This window comes from Lissotriton helveticus, chromosome 4_1 (genome assembly GCF_964261635.1).
Source record: "Lissotriton helveticus chromosome 4_1, aLisHel1.1, whole genome shotgun sequence".
Lineage (NCBI taxonomy): Eukaryota > Metazoa > Chordata > Amphibia > Caudata > Salamandridae > Lissotriton > Lissotriton helveticus.
Window position 1 is genome coordinate 349580252 of NC_136063.1, and position 17900 is coordinate 349598151.

At 45.9% G+C, this 17900-nt stretch overlaps 1 protein-coding gene across 7 annotated transcripts in view; it reads right to left on the minus strand.

Annotated features, from left to right (window-relative positions):
* Nucleotides 1-400: 400 nt before the first annotated feature.
* LOC144828576 (uncharacterized) overlaps nucleotides 401-17900 on the minus strand; it is a 132479-nt gene continuing 114979 nt past the window's right edge. For 4 of the 7 annotated variants that reach the window (XR_013610486.1, XR_013610488.1, XR_013610490.1 and 1 more), the window contains 3 exons: nucleotides 8770-8870; nucleotides 3610-3880; nucleotides 401-2836 (listed from right to left, as the gene is read on the minus strand). Coding sequence is in view for 1 of the 7 variants with exons in the window: in XM_078686869.1 (XP_078542995.1) it covers nucleotides 3760-3880; nucleotides 8770-8870 (222 nt within the window). In the remaining 6 variants the exon portion in view is untranslated. The remainder of the gene's footprint in view (nucleotides 2837-3609; nucleotides 3881-8769; nucleotides 8871-17900) is intronic. The other 3 variants (XR_013610489.1, XR_013610487.1, XR_013610491.1) reach the window with 1 other exon arrangement.

Here is a 17900-nt window from a genome sequence, read left to right on the forward strand (position 1 = left end):
CCATGTGAATAGGATGACTGGCCATCACAAGATGACCATACACCAACACATCTATTCACACATCAAGATGAATCACACAGACATGATGGCCCTGACCGGCCTGCTTGCAATCCTGTGGATAGAATCCCACTCTGTGCTGGCAGTGCATCCAAACATGACATGTGTACAATTTAGCTAACCAGACCATAGAATGAAAAGGATAACAGTAATTCATCACAAACCACCATCAATGCACCCACAAGCCTCAGAGTCAAGAACTGAAGTGCCTGTCACCTCTGCAAACCCAGAAAAAGTGAAACAAGCCATTGGCAATGTTGAAGTGGCATACAATGCATGTGTCATATTAAACCATACCCACACATAAAACCCTTTATATAGCAAGGACACTGACAAAACAGACAACAGGAGTAACTGTCTTTATTACATGTTAAACAGATAGGCATCAAAAGAAGACAAGAGCGAGACCAGTTGGCCAGTACAAAGTTAAAAGAAGGCACATGTGTGCATGCAAACCTGCACAGGGAATGGGCAAACACAGTAAGGAACAGCAAGGCCAGTGGCAAGACCAAAGCACATAGTAGGTACATGAGAAGCTGCACATAGAATGGGCAAACACAGCAATGAACATCATGGCCAGAGGCCAGTCCAAAGTGCAGAGTAGGTACATGAGATCCTGCACAGGGAATGGGCAAACATAGTATGGAACAGCAAGGCCAGTGGCCAGTCCGAAGTGTAGAGTAGGTACATGAGAACCTGCACAGGGAATGGGCAAACACAGCAATGAACAGCAAGGCCAGTGGCCAGTCCAAAGTGCAGAGTAGGTACATGAGATCCTGCACAGGGAATGGGCAAACACAGTATGAAACAGCAAGGCCAGTGGCCAGTCCGAAGTGCAGAGTAGGTACATGAGAACCTGCACAGGGAATGGGCAAACACAGCAATGAACAGCAAGGCCAGTGGCCAGTCCAAAGTGCAGAATAGGTAAATGAAATCCTGCACAGGGAATGGGCAAACACAGTAAGGAACAGCAAGGCCAGTAGCAAGTCCAAAGTGCAGAGTAGGTACACGAGAAGCTGCACAGGGAATGGGCAAACACAGCAATGAACAGTAAGGTCAGTGGCCAGTACAAAGTGCAGAGTAAGCACATGTGTGAATGAGAAGCTGCACAGGGAATGGGCAACACAGTAAGGAACAGCAAGGCCAGTGGCCAGTCCAAAGTTCAGAGTAGGTACATGATATCCTGCACAGGGAATGGGCAACTCAGTAAGAAACAGCAAGGCCAGTGGCCAGTATAAAGTGCAGAGTAGGTATATGTGTGCATGATAAGTTACACAGGGAATGGGTGAAACTGTACATTGCTAGGGTCAGCAACACAGTTAGGGGGATAACAATGGCTAGTCCAGGCATCGCTGTGTGAGAGACAGGTGTGTGAGGGTGAATTTGGCTCAGACTTGGCTGTCAGTCTGAGTGGGATGTGGCTGAGTGTCACCCCAGTTGGAGGACTGGACCTGGGAGAGAGGACCAGCTGAGGTAGATACATCAGTGGCTATGGGAGCCGGAGGGCTGCTTGGACCATGTGGTGTGGTGGCATGTGGAGGCGGAGATATGCTGCAGTGAGATACAGTATGGGTGGAAAAATGTGGAGGGGTGCCTTTCCATTTTTTGGGGAGTAAAAATGGCAATTTTTCTTGGTAGGAGTGGGAGGTGGGGCGCCCACAACAGGCACTCTCCACCAAAGCTGCATCAGGTGCAGCCAGTGGTCTCCCTCTGGGGATATGCTAGATACAGCAGTATGCTTGGCCTGGCCTTGCCTTTGCCCCTCCATCCCCTGTTGACCAGGTGTACCCCCTACAGTGCCCTCCTTTCCCTGCTTCACAGGGGTGTGGATGGGAATTGAGGTTGTGGGTTAATTTGCCTTAGAGCTCTTTTTTGTGGACTCTTAGCAGGCGCCAGCTTCTCAGCAGTCACGGCAACTGTCTGCTTTTCTTTATGAGGCACTTTTGGGACAGGAAAGTCCTTGGCTGGGGATGCACTTGAGGCATGTGAGCCTGAAGCCTGCTTCTTGACTTTATGCCCCTGAGTGTCAGCAGAAGGGCTTTTGCCTTTGCGCTCTTGGGTGGCCTTGGATTTTTTTGGGGATGGTGTCTGTACTTTGGCCCACTTGCACTGCTTCAGTTGTGTGCTGCGTGTGGTGTATCTTGAGCCTGACGTCTGTGGTGCGTGGTCACTCTCGCCAGATGTAGGTACTAGCAGGGTGTGGCCAAAGGGACTGGTGCTGTACTCTGAGCCTGTGACAGCTGAATGGCTGCCGTCACTGTGGTGGACAAAGACTGGACAGTCCGGTGTAGCCCAGCCACATCTGAATGAATGCCCTTAATTAAGGCAACTACCTGTGCCAACTTTTTGTCATGGTCCAGGAAGGCATTGAGGAGAGTTGTCTGACCCACACACAGCTGGCGCAAAAGGTCCACAGCCTCAATACTGAGAGTAGCAGGGGAGACAGGGGCAGGGGTGCCTGGGGTGAAGGACTCTCTTCCCTTCCTACTGGTGCGAACATGTGCAGCTCTAGTGGAAGTAGTTGGGAGGGTGGGCACTGGATGTTGTGTGGTGAAAGAAGAGGCATAGTTCCCACTCCCTGTTCCCGCTAACATAGATGTGGCACAGCTGGCATCAGATGATGTTGAGGTTAATGTCTCTGGCTGTGATTCCTCAAGCAGACTCACGTCCCCCGCCAAGACGCTGGTCACATCAGTGTCAGTGTGATCGTGTGTAGCAGTCGTGCTTGATGCCTCACCACTGGTGTCCATCCCCTGTCCTTCTGTGCCCATGGTAGATGCTGCAAAAGACAGAGACGTAGGGTCAGTTCAGTGGCATGAACACAAACATCATATGCAAGCAAAGCACGAAACAAGATGATGATATCCCCATGTTGCACACCACCCTGTGCAGTAACTTTGTGCAACCTCAATACCAAACTCAAATCTTGCGTGTTATCATGCAAACTTGGCATTAGTGACCCATGTGATGATCACATAGCCAAATAGCCTGCCGGTGGCTCCGTGTAACCAGATACACAGATCCCTCTGATCATACCTAGGGCCCTGAGGGGGGAAAAGATGTACCTCCCAACATGTCACCACATGCACATCTGGAGACAGCAGAATGGGACAACACAGATGCAGACTCAAACATATCAGTCCACAATGGCCATGAGCGCATGCCATCCACCATGTCATACTCTGGGGCTCAACTGCAGTTGCAAATTTGTGTCAGATGTGTAGTCCTCACAAATCTGATGTGAGGCAATGCACACATTGATGAAAGCACACTACGATGATGCACACTGCCGTTCCCTTCCATGGGATGTCTCTGACTTCCCCAATGCAGGCGATGCCAGAAGGCTACAACACCGAATGTAATGTCAATGGCCATTACTCCAATGACATGAGAAAGTACAGGTAGGGAAATGCATGACAGCTGCACACAACACAGAGGCCACTTACAAGCCATTGCATCACACTAGCAACATCACAGAGCTCAGCACTGGCCAAGGTTTGGAACACATGCAGCCACTCAAACAACCAAAGTCACCCTTCCCATAATACTCACCCCCAGCTTGCTGCTGATGGTCCTTCAAATGTGCATTCAGCTCAGGCTGTGTCACAGCTAAGATGCAGACCATTAGTGGTGTCATGCTCCTGCACTCCAACCTTCCAGTTCGAGGGAACAGCCCCAGCGTGCTCTCTGCCACGTTTTTGCTCAGCCGGCAGATGTCATCCCACCTCTTATGACAGTGTGTGCGCCGTCAGTTGAAGACACCCAGATCCCGCACCTTGCGTGCAATGGCCCTCCACACGGCCTTACGCTGGTGGACTTTGAGCTGCAGGCAAGAGAGACAAGAGGGTGAAAAAACAGTGACACAGGGTTATGCACCACTATCTCTCAGTACAGGAGCATGTTACTAACTCAGCACTACTTCACAGATATGTCTAGCAGAGACAATACAGCACCTCCCATAGTACGATAGAATGGGAGAATCATACAGAAATGCATGCATGTATGAGGGTGAACACAGTACCTGCCCATCAAATACACTTGCAGGATGCCAGCACAGAAAGCTATTTGTAGAGGGTCCACATCTGCTATCCAGTTTGTGGGTGAGCAAGACATACATTACATTGGACATTATGTTTCATGGCAGAATCACTGTGTCCAAAACTGCCCAGCTCTCAATGTCCTTGCCCTGTGAATGGCTCACTTTGTCATACGGTGGCATTTAGGGACATGATTTTACAATTTCACACCCTTCTCACAAGGTCTGTTGTGTGCAATCTACAGGTCTGAGATAGCTCTCTGACAGATAGTCTAGCAGACACCCCATATGTCTCACTTTGTACATTCAGTGATGTGTCATTGTCATATTGGACAGAAGCAGTTGGGGGTGAGGGGTGTCAGGCAGCAGTGTCTGGAGACAGGAGCAGCAGCAGTTGGTGGTGAGGGGTGTCAGGCAGCAGTGTCTGGAGACAGGAGCAGCAGCAGTTGGTGGAGAGGGGTGTCAGGCAGCAGTGTCTGGAAGGAGTGGAAATGTGAGGCTCTCTCCCACACATATATAGCCCCATTGGGGTAGTTTCAGTGGTTCTAAGTTGCTGCAATTGGTGTTCCAGGTCAGCTTTTTTCAAATGCATCCAATGACTGGCCCCGCGGTGGTGGAACACGCCTACCGCGATTTTCAAAATTGCATTAGGCTACCACGATTGCTGTTCCCATTGGCTGTAAGGGCATGGGCCATGGCGATGACACACCGCAGGGGCCAGGCTGTCGCTACTCCACAGTCGTGCATCTTACAATTGCATCCAATGACCAGCACGCGGCGGCGGAGCATGCGTACCGCGATTTTCAAAATTGCATTAGGCTACCGCGATTGCGGTTCCCATTGGCTGTTAGGGCTTGGGCATTGGCGTTGACATACCACAGGGGCTAGGCAGTCGCTACCGGGATATGGATGATATACATTGGAGCCAGTGACCATAATTTGGGTGGTGGAGCATGCCAATCGCCATTGTAACGTATGTGTATATATGTCACTACCGCAAGTGTGGCTTTGGCATTGACAGTGATACACAGCTGGGGCCAGGCGGTTGCTATCGCGATATGGCTGCTGTACATTGGAGAAAGTTACCGTGATTTGGGTGGCAGAGCATGCCAAATGCCATTTGACCAGAAGCAGATATCTATCACTACCTCGAGTGTGGCTTTGGCATTGGCAGTGACTTCACAGACATGGAGGATGAGGAGGTCATACGGAAATTCCGTCTGCATTGACCCACCCTACAAGACATATGTGCTATGTTGGAGCCCCACATGGGGCCTTTCAGAACATATCCGGCTGCCTTCACACCAACGTCTAAAGTGATGGCGGCCGTGCATTTTTTGCTCCTGGATCACTCCGGTACAAGGTGTGCAGCGCAGGGGGATGTCGCAGCCTATGTTCCGCATAGTACTATATGATGTCCTGTCTGCTATGATGACCTAGAAGGACAAATACATCCATTTCCCAGGAGGCATGAATTGGCAGCTGTGAAAGCAGATTTGGATGCCCTTGGGCACATCCCTAATGTTGTTGGTGCCATTGACTGCACACATGTTGGCCTAGTTCCACCACAGGCACGAGAGAGGACATCTACAGGAACAGGAAACATTTCCATTCCATCAATATGCTAGGTGGATATGATCATCTCACACTTCAGTGCCAAATTTCCTGGCTCGGCCCATGACTCGTACATCAGCATTGTGCCACAGCTGATGGCTAATCTGCTTCTGCTTAGTAAAAAGGGCCTGAACCAACTTCAATGTGTCCAAAATGCAGCTGCCAGACTGGTCTTGAACCTGTCTAGGAGGTCATCGGGGAAACATGCTTTACAGACCTTGCACTGGCTTCCCACGCAGGAACGCATCCGGTTTAAAACCATGTGCATTACCCACCGTATTGCACATGGCCGCGGCTCTGCCTACCTCCAAAATATGTTGACCGTATACCATCCCAAACGTCTCTTGAGATCTATAGGCAGCATGCAGCTCGTGGTACCTGGTATCCGTAGAGCACGGGTGGGCGGGCGGTCCTTCAGCTTCCTTGCCAGTAAACAATGGAACGAACTACCCATTGAACTCCGGATGGAACCGTCTGAATCACTGTTCAGGCTGAAACTGAAGACCTACCTGTTTCCCAATGACTAGTTTTGTAGTATTCTATTGTCCCTTCCCTCCCCTATACGTTGGGCCTGTTTTTAGGAGTTCTGTGGAATACATCCTTAGCGCGGGGACGCACTGTTCTTCTGTGCAACCAGGCGCTTAATAAATGTTATTATTATTATTATTATTTTTTTCTGGAGTGTGCATGGATTTTGGGTGAGTACACAGAGTCAAGTTGTGTGTGGTGTGTGTGACATGCTGTCCTCTGCCATATATTACAAAATTGCTCTACGTATCTCACGCCTAAGTGACTCTGCCTATCCCAACCGACCTTGGTTGCTGAGCCCACTGAAGAATACCAGAACCCTAAGTGATATCCGCTACAATGATGCCCATGGGGGGACACATTGTGTGGTGGAGCGTACTTTTAGTGTCCTGTAGTTACGATTTCTCTGCCTGGACATGACCGGAGGTGCATTGATGTACTCGCCCAAAAAGGTGTGTCAGATTGTAGTTGCATGCTACATGCTCCACAACCTGGCCTTGAGTAAGGAGATCCCCCTGCTCCTGTATGCTGATGAGCAGCCGAGGCCCCCATCTGTAAACCAGCCCTGTCCAGTGACGAGGATAGTGGAGAGGAGGAAGGTGTCGACCTGCATCAACAGCTCTTCAACTGCTACTTCAATTAAAGGTGATTGAAAATGTACAACGGGGCCTGTGTCCGCTGATGTCATTGTTGGTGAAAAGGTCTGTGTGGGCTTGGTGACTGCAGCCTGTTGTTGACTCAGTGCTGGCTGCCAATGTTTATGGGAAAGGGTAGTTTAGCACAGATACAGGATGTCTATGTCGGTACTGTTTCTCATTGTAATACGTGCTGATTTGAGTACCTTATTTATATATGTATTTATTTATTTTATTTACTTGAGTATTATATAGCGCTGGCTAGACCTGAAGGCATCAGAGTGCTTTACATGAGGAGAGTTACATAGTTTACAAATTATACATAGTTACATAAGGTACAACAGTTACACGTTACATTTTTAGGTTAATGGCATGTAGAGGGGTGATGGGGAGAGAAATGAGCGGAGCATGGGTAAAAGGATAGACAAAGCAAGCAGGTGGGGAGGAATTCAGGGGAGAGAGGAGGGGAAATGGGAGGTAGCCAAAGAATGAAGGAGGGAAGCGGAGGTCGAAGGGGTAGGGGAGACAGTGTAGAGACAGGAAAAGTGACTGTGTCTGATGTCTGGTTGGGTGGGACAGGGAACATTCTAAGTCCTCAGTTATGTGTGATTCACGGTGGACTCTCTCAGCGGGGTCGCTGAGACTCCAGGGCATTAGATGCAGGATCCCTCCCCAACAAGGAGAGAGGAATGTTTTGTTCACGGGCACACAGAGGAATGAAGGAGGGAAGTGGGGGAGGGGATGGGATACCCGGCAGGAACAGAGAGTCCGACGTCAGGCCAGGTATGATAAGGGGATCCGCCCCATTCCTCCTCTAGGTGTGTCACCCTTGTCTGTGGACTCTCTCAGAGGGGTCTCTGATACTCCAGGGCGAAGAAGCAAGATCTATCCTCAACAAGGGGAGTAGGAGGGTTTTGGACATGGGCAGTTAAGGGAGTCAAGCTGGTAGAGAAAGGTTCTCCCTGATAAGGGGTCTAAAGGTATTGTCTCTCCCCACTTAGCAGATGAACCAGAGCACTTAACATGAGGAATGTTATGTTACAAATTAACATACAATACCAAGGCATAAAAGAACATGGGTAGAGAAAACAATATAACAGTAATTAGAAGAAGAGGAGGGGGAGAGAGTAGACAATGGCAGGGAGGCAGGAAGAGCTGTGCCCTCTGCCCGGCTGGGTAGGACACAGCAAGTTACCAATTGCAAAGGTTTCCCAATAGTTACACAATGGATAGGTCGACAATACAGGAGTAAATTAATGAACACGAGAATCAGGTTAAGAAGGACCAGGAAAAGCTGTTAATCCACACGAAGGAGAAAGCAGCGGGGAGGAAAACGAGACAAATGTGCGAGATCCGGCTGGGAAGGTGACGGCCATAGTGGTGTGCCAGGGACAATGTCCCCTTTAGCTGTGGGTGCAGCTCCACCGGGAAACGGCCATACATGCATTTAGGGCTCCACAAGTGTAGACTGAGGATCAGGAGGTGATCAAAATAATAGAGTTCAAAGACTGGTGATAGGCACAGGGAGGATGGTAGGGTTGAAAGAGGGAGTGTGGTTTTGGCAGCCATCATAGGGTCAGGCACAAGGAGTCAGTTAGTCTCCTTGGTACAGTGGCTAGTTCTAGTTGCCACCAGTTCTGAAGTTGGTTAAGATTGCAGTGCCAATAATCCTGGACGAACATTAGGATCCTAATTGGCAACAAGGGACATCTACCTTCACTGGTGAAAGCACTATGGTGGACGCCATTTTGGGGTGAGGATCAACGAGTAAAAATAGGAGTAATTAGCCGAGAAATTACAGTGGAGTTAAAAGACTTAACAAAAGTCTTGTTATGCGCCATAATGTTAACAAAGCCCATTGGGAAGTGCCTGCGACTGGTTCTTCAGCTCCCCACTTACCGCCACGGAGGCAAGTCCGCTGAGGATCCCGGAGAGCACTGCTGGACATGCTCAAATACTGGAACAATAACAGGGGTTCTGCCCAAATTACCCTCCCATACCTGGACAAGGAGCATCAAAAAGATGAAGAAGTAGAACAAAATAGTATTGAGGGATTAATTCAATTTTTAATTAAGAACATGAAAAGATTAATTATCCTGTTCTATACAACTAAATATGTAACGAGTTATTTGCAAAATTCTGAGGACATATAAACATGTACAAAAAGGAGATGGCACATAACAACTGTATATAAGGAAGACAAATTCCACTATATACACACAATACAATGCAATATATACAAATCACAACTACAATATATACAAAAAGTGTACCCATAGACAGATCTCAATGAACAACCTATCATACAATATACACTCCTAACTTCGAGTGATATAAATCTGTAATGGAGATCCCAAATACGCCTGAGATGTAACTTCTCTCAAAACATTCTTTTATATAAGGCGCCTGAATATACAAACAAAGATAAACTGAAACAGGACTCCTAATCACAATGATGTCGACGCTGTCGCGGTCGCGTTTCCGCCAGTAGAATCTTTATGGCTTCATCAGGACAAGGGTAATCTCTGCTGTTAATCAGTTGTATTTCATTCGGACAGTGGTTTAAACAGGCTAACCTTCCTGAAATTACAAGTCATAAATTCATAACAGACGTGAGAAAATGTTGTCTATTCATCTGCGGTGTTCTTGACATCCAACCCACCCCAGCTTTTGCGGAGTAGAGTTCCAGGTTTAAAGACAGCGGCACATCCCTCCGTCCCTCAGCCGCTGCAGTAACAGGTGTCGGCGGGGGACAGCGGAATGGCGGCCGGCCGGTCTCACCGAGCTGTGCGTGCGCTCTCCCAGGCGGCCCAGACTTACTGGCCCCGCACACTCCGCCTCTTCCAACGGCAGCCCTTCCCTCACAAGTAGTAGCTAAGCTCCATATTAGCGTGGGAACGTGAGACAGCATGTTAAAGTTTGCAGGAATTGCTGTTAGCATGAGCTGAAGCCGTGTTGTTCTGTGGCAGCGATTTTAGTTAGCCATGTGCTCACCATGTGCTTTCTCCCTCTTCCAGAGGTTTGCACATGCTCAGAAAGACCTGTAGATGCCAGAATGCACCAGCTCCTAGTGTAGAACTGTCAGGCTATTCTTACTGATGTAAGCAGTTTAGTCTCCCCTCTCACTTTGTTGATCAAGCAAATTTTGTATACCCATATTAGTTATTAACCATGCTTGTATGTGCCAGGACCTCCCCTTGGTTTTATGCTGACTATGTAACAAATGCATATATAAGGCCCCTGTTCTCTGTACTCCTGAGACTGTCTCACTCGGTGGCCTGAGGGTGTGCAGTCTCCCTCATGTGAGATTAATAAATGCATTGTTTTTATATTACAGCTTCCATGCCAATCTCTTCTTTGTTGGTTTAAAGGACCAGTTGTATCAGTGAACCCGTACAAAATGGCACCCAGACGCAGGGCTCATCAGAGAAGCAGCTACCCAAGGGAGTGGTCTTGATGGGAGACAGGAATCTACTGAGGAGGACCGGATAGGAATCGACTGTAGAGGTACCCTGCACACAGAGATTCTTTATCTTTGCAGACCCGTATGTTTCTGGTTTCCCTGATCTGTCGCTCCAGGAGGTAGCTGCTCCCAACTGAGTACTCTAAAACGACTGTTAGGTCATTCAGAACTTGGCAGTGGTAGGCTGGAGATTTGTGCTTGGTAAGGTCGTTGACATTTGATTTGTTTGTTTGGCCAAAGACTTTGGAAGTTGGAAATATATGTATTGCAATTTGTATAGGCAGGTAATGAGGAGATTTTTCTCTAAATTGTGGTAACTTGAACGGCACACTTTGAGTTAAGTGCTACTTTGTGTATAATATTGTATATCTTACAATATTGTTGCCATGCCTGTTTTTAGCACACTTCATAGAAAGTGTTGCTGTCTTGGATTTAGAAAGTTCTCGGCTGATTCCCCTAAAGGGGATACCTAGTTAGGTTTAGGTATATTACAAAAGGTATTTCTTCCATGGTGACTAAGTACAACATGGAAAAAAATACATACATAAAAAGGATCCTAATCTGCGCACTTAGTAACATTCATAAGTGGTGTTATGCAGAGCGCTTTTTGAGTGTTCTGCCAACCAAACTGGCAAATTTGGTGTATTTTGGTTTCTTGAACATGGAATAGTCTTTGGGCTATTTTGGTGCAGTCTTTTAAACTACTTTTGAGAGCTTTTCTTGTAAATATGACTGACAATTAGTATTTACAAATGGTTTGGTTCAAGTACAGTCTTTGGGCTGTCTCTCGTTTTTGTCCTAAGTGTTGATTTGTGGGTTGATTGTGTGTTTGAATGTCTATGTAGTGTGTGGTTTGACACCAGTGGTACTTGTGTGAGTGAGTAGCGATTGCGCTCTTTGTGTAAGGATGGCTAGCCTTAAGCACACTGTGTTGTGTGTTCTGAATGTGTGTCCCCTTTCTGAAAATGTCTGGAATGAGCTCAATTTGTTTTTTGCCATCATTCTGTTATGCAAATGTCATCGAATGAATTGAAAAAAATATTAAAAATCCAGAAATTAATTATGTAACACATGCTAAATAGCTGCACGCACCCATTAAAATTTAAAAAGTAAGTAACTATATATATGTGCAAATTGCCACAATGGTAAAGATAAATTAGAATTCACATTCAATAAGACTGAAATAGGCCTCATAGAAAGGAAGAACAAGCATTTCCAATGCAATAGGTCTTGCATTTACGGGAGTTTAAGCTATTGGCATTGTAAATGACAATGCCTGTAATTTTTGTTTTCGTTTTTAAAACATAAATAAAAGGCATTGTTATTCACACTGCCAATAGCTTAAAGTTGTGTAAATGCGAGACCTATTGCATTGCAAATGCTTGTTGTACCCAAGGGCTCCCTGCTCACAGTAGTGTCTGATGTTTTTGCACACCCACACTTTTCCAACATGTTATACCAGGAGCTGGCAGATGGGGGCTCCTATGTGCCTTCTGCAGAGTATTGCATGGAGTGAGATTGCTAGTCCATCTGCAATGCTGTCACTAAGGGAGCCTCCTGCTGGTTGTTGGTGGTGGTGGTGGGGTTGGGGGCGAGGGGGGCTAGGGATGGATATGTATCTCCACAAAGCTTTCCAAACTCCAGCTGTGGACCTTAGGAGGACACATTTGTTTCATCTAGCTTTATTCAGAGTCATCAAATGGGTACCATTTTTTTTTAGAAAAATCAACAAATTTGGCCAAAGGTGTTAGTAAAACAATAAATGTCTCATCCTTTGTACTAATGGAGTCAACCGTGACTAGACAGTCCCTAACTCAGACTCTGCAAAATATGAATAAATGTGCAGACAACTTTTCACAAATATTAGAAACTCTGATGGCACAATGCTTGACATTGTGGTTAGTAACACAAGGACAATGGTCACTAGCTTACATTCTGTACGTCCAACCCTACGCAGAGCACTTCAACAGATACAGGTTAACAAAAGGACACCAGATAGAGAGAGTTTGTAGGGGTATGAACATGGGTTGGACAATGGGTTAGTATAAAATGTAGACATTTAAAGAAATAAGTGACAAGATGCTCATTTATAAAGTTTTGACAAAACCTCCTAAAATAAATACAAATTGTACTTATCCAATAGAACTATAGAGCGATCTATAGGGTACATAGACAGCGCTGGTAAATTATACATTTGGAACATCATTTTTTTAAGCAGTGATATTGGCAGTGAATGAATGACAAACATTCAACCGTAAACAATAGGCGGTTTGCATGACGTAAAGTGAGTCGATGATCAAAAAGACGTTTGGTGTCGAGAAGAACAGCGGCTTTTTTGGAGGCAGAGCGTCAGATCAGTGCTTCAGGCACGAAAGCCTTACTCTGTCACACAAAGGATCTTGGGGAGGGGAGGGCAGAGAGACAACAGTGCTACGGAGGAAGAAGACAAGCACAGAGAAACACATGCCAGGCCACAAGGGCAAATAAGCAGGGTTTTAAACCAATGAATAGATCAAATTTATGTAAGTTTTGAAATACAAATGTAAAGAGGGGATAGAAGAGGCATTTCTGAGGAGAAAGGGGACATTGTGGGTCCCCGATGCATGACACAACAAGCGCGCGCGAAAAGCCTGCAGCTCGGCTTTCTGTGCAGGCCTCACAACTCCAAACTGCCCTCCCTGTGAAGATGGCTACCTAACTGTTAGGTGAATGTGAACAATGCAATGGCTTTTCAAATGCTTCTGGGTGTGTGTTATACTACATTAGCTACAACTATACAAAATATATTAAATAACAGAGGGAATAAAATACTATTATTACTCCTAAAAAACAGTAAGTAAAATGTTGGATAGCGTACAGGTAAAATTACTATTCCCACTCCAAAGAGTGCAACAGTAGGGAAAGTGTTAGATAGTGTAGGGGTAAATATTCCAGAGAGTGCAACAATAGGGAAAGTGTTGGATAGCGCAGGGGTAAAAAATTACTATTCCAACTCCAGAGAGTGCAACAGTAGGGAAAGTATTGGATAGGGTAGGGGTAACAATTACTATTTCCACTCCAGAGAGTGCAAAGGTAGGGAAAGTGTTGGATAGCGTAGGGGTAAAAATTACTATTCCCACTCCAGAGAGTGCAACAGTAGGGAAAGTGTTGGATAGCATAGGTGTAAATATTTCTATTCCCACTCCAGACAGTGCAACAGTAGGGAAAGTGTTGGATAGCGTAGGGGTAAAAATTACTATTCCAACTCCAGAGAGTGCAACAGTAGGGAAAGTGTTGGATAGCGTAGAAGTTAAAAAAAACATACCTATAAATAAATTAATATTTAAATACATCAAAAAAATAAATTATTAAATAAATCTAAACTATTTACAAATACCAATAAATCATTATTAAAACCATAATTACCAATGAATAATTAAGTACAAATAAATTAATAATAAATAACAATTAATAATAATTCATTACCAATTCATAATTAATCACCAATAATATAATTAACAAATACAACTAATTAAAATAAATTATTACTTAATTACATTTAAATTACATCCCACCCTACTTCCCCACAAACTCATAACCCACTACAGAACATATTTATCAATTAATTAATTAATAAAAATTAATGACCAAATAATAATGAATTAACAATAATATAATTAACAAAAACAATTAATTAAAATAAATTATTACTTAATTACATTTAAATTACTTCCCAGCCTATTCCCCTATAAACACATAACCCGCTACAGAACATAATTATCAATTAATTAATTAATGTAAATTAATTACCAATTAATAAAAAATAATTATCAATTAATTAAAATTAATTTATAATTCAGAGAAATTAATTATTAATTTGGTATAATTAAATTACTTCCCACCCTATTCCCCTATAAACCCACAACCCGCTACAGAAGAAAATTACCAATTAATAAAAATTAATTTATAATTCCTAAAAAATAATATTTAATTTAGTATAATTAAGTTACTTCCCACCCTATTCTCCTATAAACCCACAACCCGCTAAGGTACTAAAATACGAAATTTTATTAAATTACATAAAAAAAGAAAAATACATATTAAATACATATTAATATACATAAAAATCATATAAAAATCGATATTTGTAACATCGATATTATTAACATCGATGTTAGTAACATCGATATTACTAACATCAATATTAACAAAATCGATATTACTTACCTTAGAAATTCTGTCCCATCGATATTACAAATACCAATATTACTTACCTTCTATATTCTGTCCCTTCGATATTTAAACCTCGATATTATTGTATGTCAATATTTAAAATTCGATATTTTGTCTGCCTACCGTGAACAATGCAATGGTTGTCACATGCTTCTGGGTGGGTGTTTGAGTGCTCCATCCTGTTCAGGAGTGGCATATGGGGTCTGTTTACCCTAACTACTGGTTAGGGTAAACTTAGCACTACTAGGGGCGGGCGGCAAATTCTGTTCCGCTCGTAGAACTTGCGAAATGTCAGCATTTTCGCGTTCCGTGCAGAATGCGAAAATGTCAAAACTTCCGCGATCCGTGGTGGAACAGAATTCGGGGGCATGAGGGCACAGAAAGTACTCCAGTTGAGTAGAGGTATTGCACAAAATGTGGCACTTTACATTTACCCAATGAGGTAGCACTTACTGATTATTAGCCAGTAGAAAGTGCTTCAGTCGAGTAGAGGTATTGCACAAAACGCAAGCCAGGGGCTGAGGGGTGGCGGCTCTGCGTAATGACAAGGCGGCCTGAAGCCGCTGGAGAGGACATTGTGCCTGGGTAGCAGCATACTGGCAGCATCCTGACCGCACGTGGGGGCACAGACTATTCAGACTCCAGATTGCGTGGATGAGTGCGAGGTTACAGTGGCAGCTCCTGTATTTGGCACCACAATCCGCTCGCACAGTCTCTCCAGAGGCGCAGGGACATGCAACAAGCAGCCAGGAGGGTGGCGTGGGCAGGTGCCCGAGTTGAAGCTCAAATTCAGTAACATATTAATCAGCCCAAAAAATTAGCAAACACGGTCGAGGCTGGGCAGGTGTGCTTTCTCCCCATAACTGCTGTCGAAAATTAGCTGTAATCCTTGATGGAGGTCTTTGCATCCATGAGTTTCTCGAGCGCAGTCCCCCATGTAGTTCCTGTGACTAGGGGGCTGCTTTCCCCTCATCTGCTGCTCTGATCGGTCTCTGAGACTCTGACCCTATCAAGAGGCATGTGAACTCTAAAAAAATCCCGGCCCCGAAATCTCTGCGAGTACGCGAAATTCCACGTCTTTGCAGAGTTTTTCTGACGTTTCGTGGAATTTTTCAAACGGCAATTTCACAAGGTCCGTCCACCCCAAAGCACAACCACATTATGAATTAACCATCAGTAGCAGTGCACATGTCGTAATCACCATCATCACAGGGTTACCTAGTATAGCATATTAGGCACTCATCACCACAATAGCATAAAACAATCTGCATACATATAATCAGCAGTGCACCATAGTACTCTTAGTAAGGTGCATACATTTTAGTAGAACCTTGGCATGCACATAATCCATTGTGCATCTTAATAATAACCAGCCATGTCCAGTACTCCTGTATCAACAGGAACCCCCCTGGCTGTGCAAATATTCCCCCGGAGGAGGTGGTGGTGATCCCCTTGGCCTCTTTTTGCACGAGGCTTCCAAATTAGCCACGAGCTGCAGATGCAGCAAAAACAATGCGCCGAGCAGGTTTGCGGTGGGACCTTGGCCCACAGACATGGGCCCAAAGACTAGCGTTGCAGAGTCAGGAACCCTCCAGGACGTGTGGACTGATGTGAGATTTGTACGTGTAGATGGCCTCACATCAGTACACCCGCAAAGAACCCCCACCGTGCTGTTCTCACTGTCAGACCGCTCGGGCCCTAGGAACATTGGCCCTGGATCCTGGAAGACCTCGGCACATGGAGAGAAGTCTCCTGGGAGGCATACGGGGCCCATGCAGCGCTGTCTCAATCACACCACTGCCCCTCAGCAAAACAGGCTCAGGCATCAAGCGGGGCTCTCCTCTGCAACACGGGAACACCGCCCACCAACAGGTTGCACCTCCGCCTGACTTCCAGCTCCTCCCATGGTCAGGCTTTTGACTTTCCCTGACTTCTGGTTTGGCAGCACGGCTGCTCCCGCCGCACTTAGAAGAAGAGCCCACTTTTTCTGGGCACAAAAATGCAGGATAGGCTTCCGCCCTCCTGACATCCTCAGGAAATCCCAGCCAGGGATTCCTAATGATTTTGGTGCTTCCTCGAAGCCCGGGACCACGTAGCTGAGTCCCGACTGCCAATAACTGGAAGCAAAACAAGTGGGCACAGCCGGGAGCGGGACAGCGCTTCCCACAACTTGTCTCTCCCCTCTGCTGCTCAGGCCACAAAAGAGACGGAGGCACTGCCCACACTGTATGGCACAAAGTGCTCCTCTCCTTACCTAGTGCTATGGTCTATGAGTACTGCAGGGCAGGATCCCCCAAGCCCTGAAGGGAATGGATCAATCGCTCACCACGCATTGAGCCACAAGGGCAAAAGGGGCAGAGCTGGGCCCAGGTAGGCCAGCTCACAGGGTCTTCCAGCAGAGGGGCAGTCATTTGATGCAGTTCCTCCTAGCGGCCAGCAGTCCTCTTCGTCCTGTCTTCCCAAGTAAGCAGAACACCAAAAATGGGGTCACAGCCCCAATATTTATATCACTGCAAGTCTTTGTTCTGCCCTGGCACAGGGCCCTGGACCTAGTTCAAACCAGTTCTGGGGGCACTTTACAAGTGCACAATAGTCCCCATTGTTACTGTATGCTCTGGCCCCAGACACACTGCAGGGGGGCGGAGCCAGCACTGTGGAAGACAGGCACAGTCCTATTCAGGGTTAGGTGCTACTCCTGCCACTACTCCAAATGAAGATCGACCTATTCATTCTAGCGCTGACTCTCCCAGTCCCTCTAGAACCACTGCACCTTCCCAGCCAATGTCATCCAGACATGCAATACATAACAGGCAGGTACAAAGACATATAGCACACAGAAATGCCCACTTCTAAAAGTGGCATTTCTAAAATAGTGATAATAAATCTACAAACACCATTATGCAGCATTTATTGACACTATTCCAAATATACCAAACTTGATCACGCTACTCCTCTCATGTCAGGAATAACCACTAAAACACATATCAGGGAATCCTCAATGCAAACCTATGAGAGGGCAGCCTCACAGCAGTGAGAAACCAAATAAGCTGTTTGTCACTACCAGGACATGCCATACAGTTAAATCACATGTCCTACCTTTTACCTACACCACATCCTGCCAATAGGGCTAGCAATGGCCTACCTTAGGGGTGACTGATATGTAGTAAAAGGGGAGTCACAGACATGGCAACCACTTTATGTGCCACGTCACAGCGGCAGTAAACTGCGCGCACAGGCCCTGCAATGGCAGAGGTCTGAGACAGGTTTGAAAGCCAACCAGTAGAATTTAATTTACTGGCCCGGGTATATGAGATACCACTTCACAAGGGACTGATAGGTAAATGAAATACCCCCA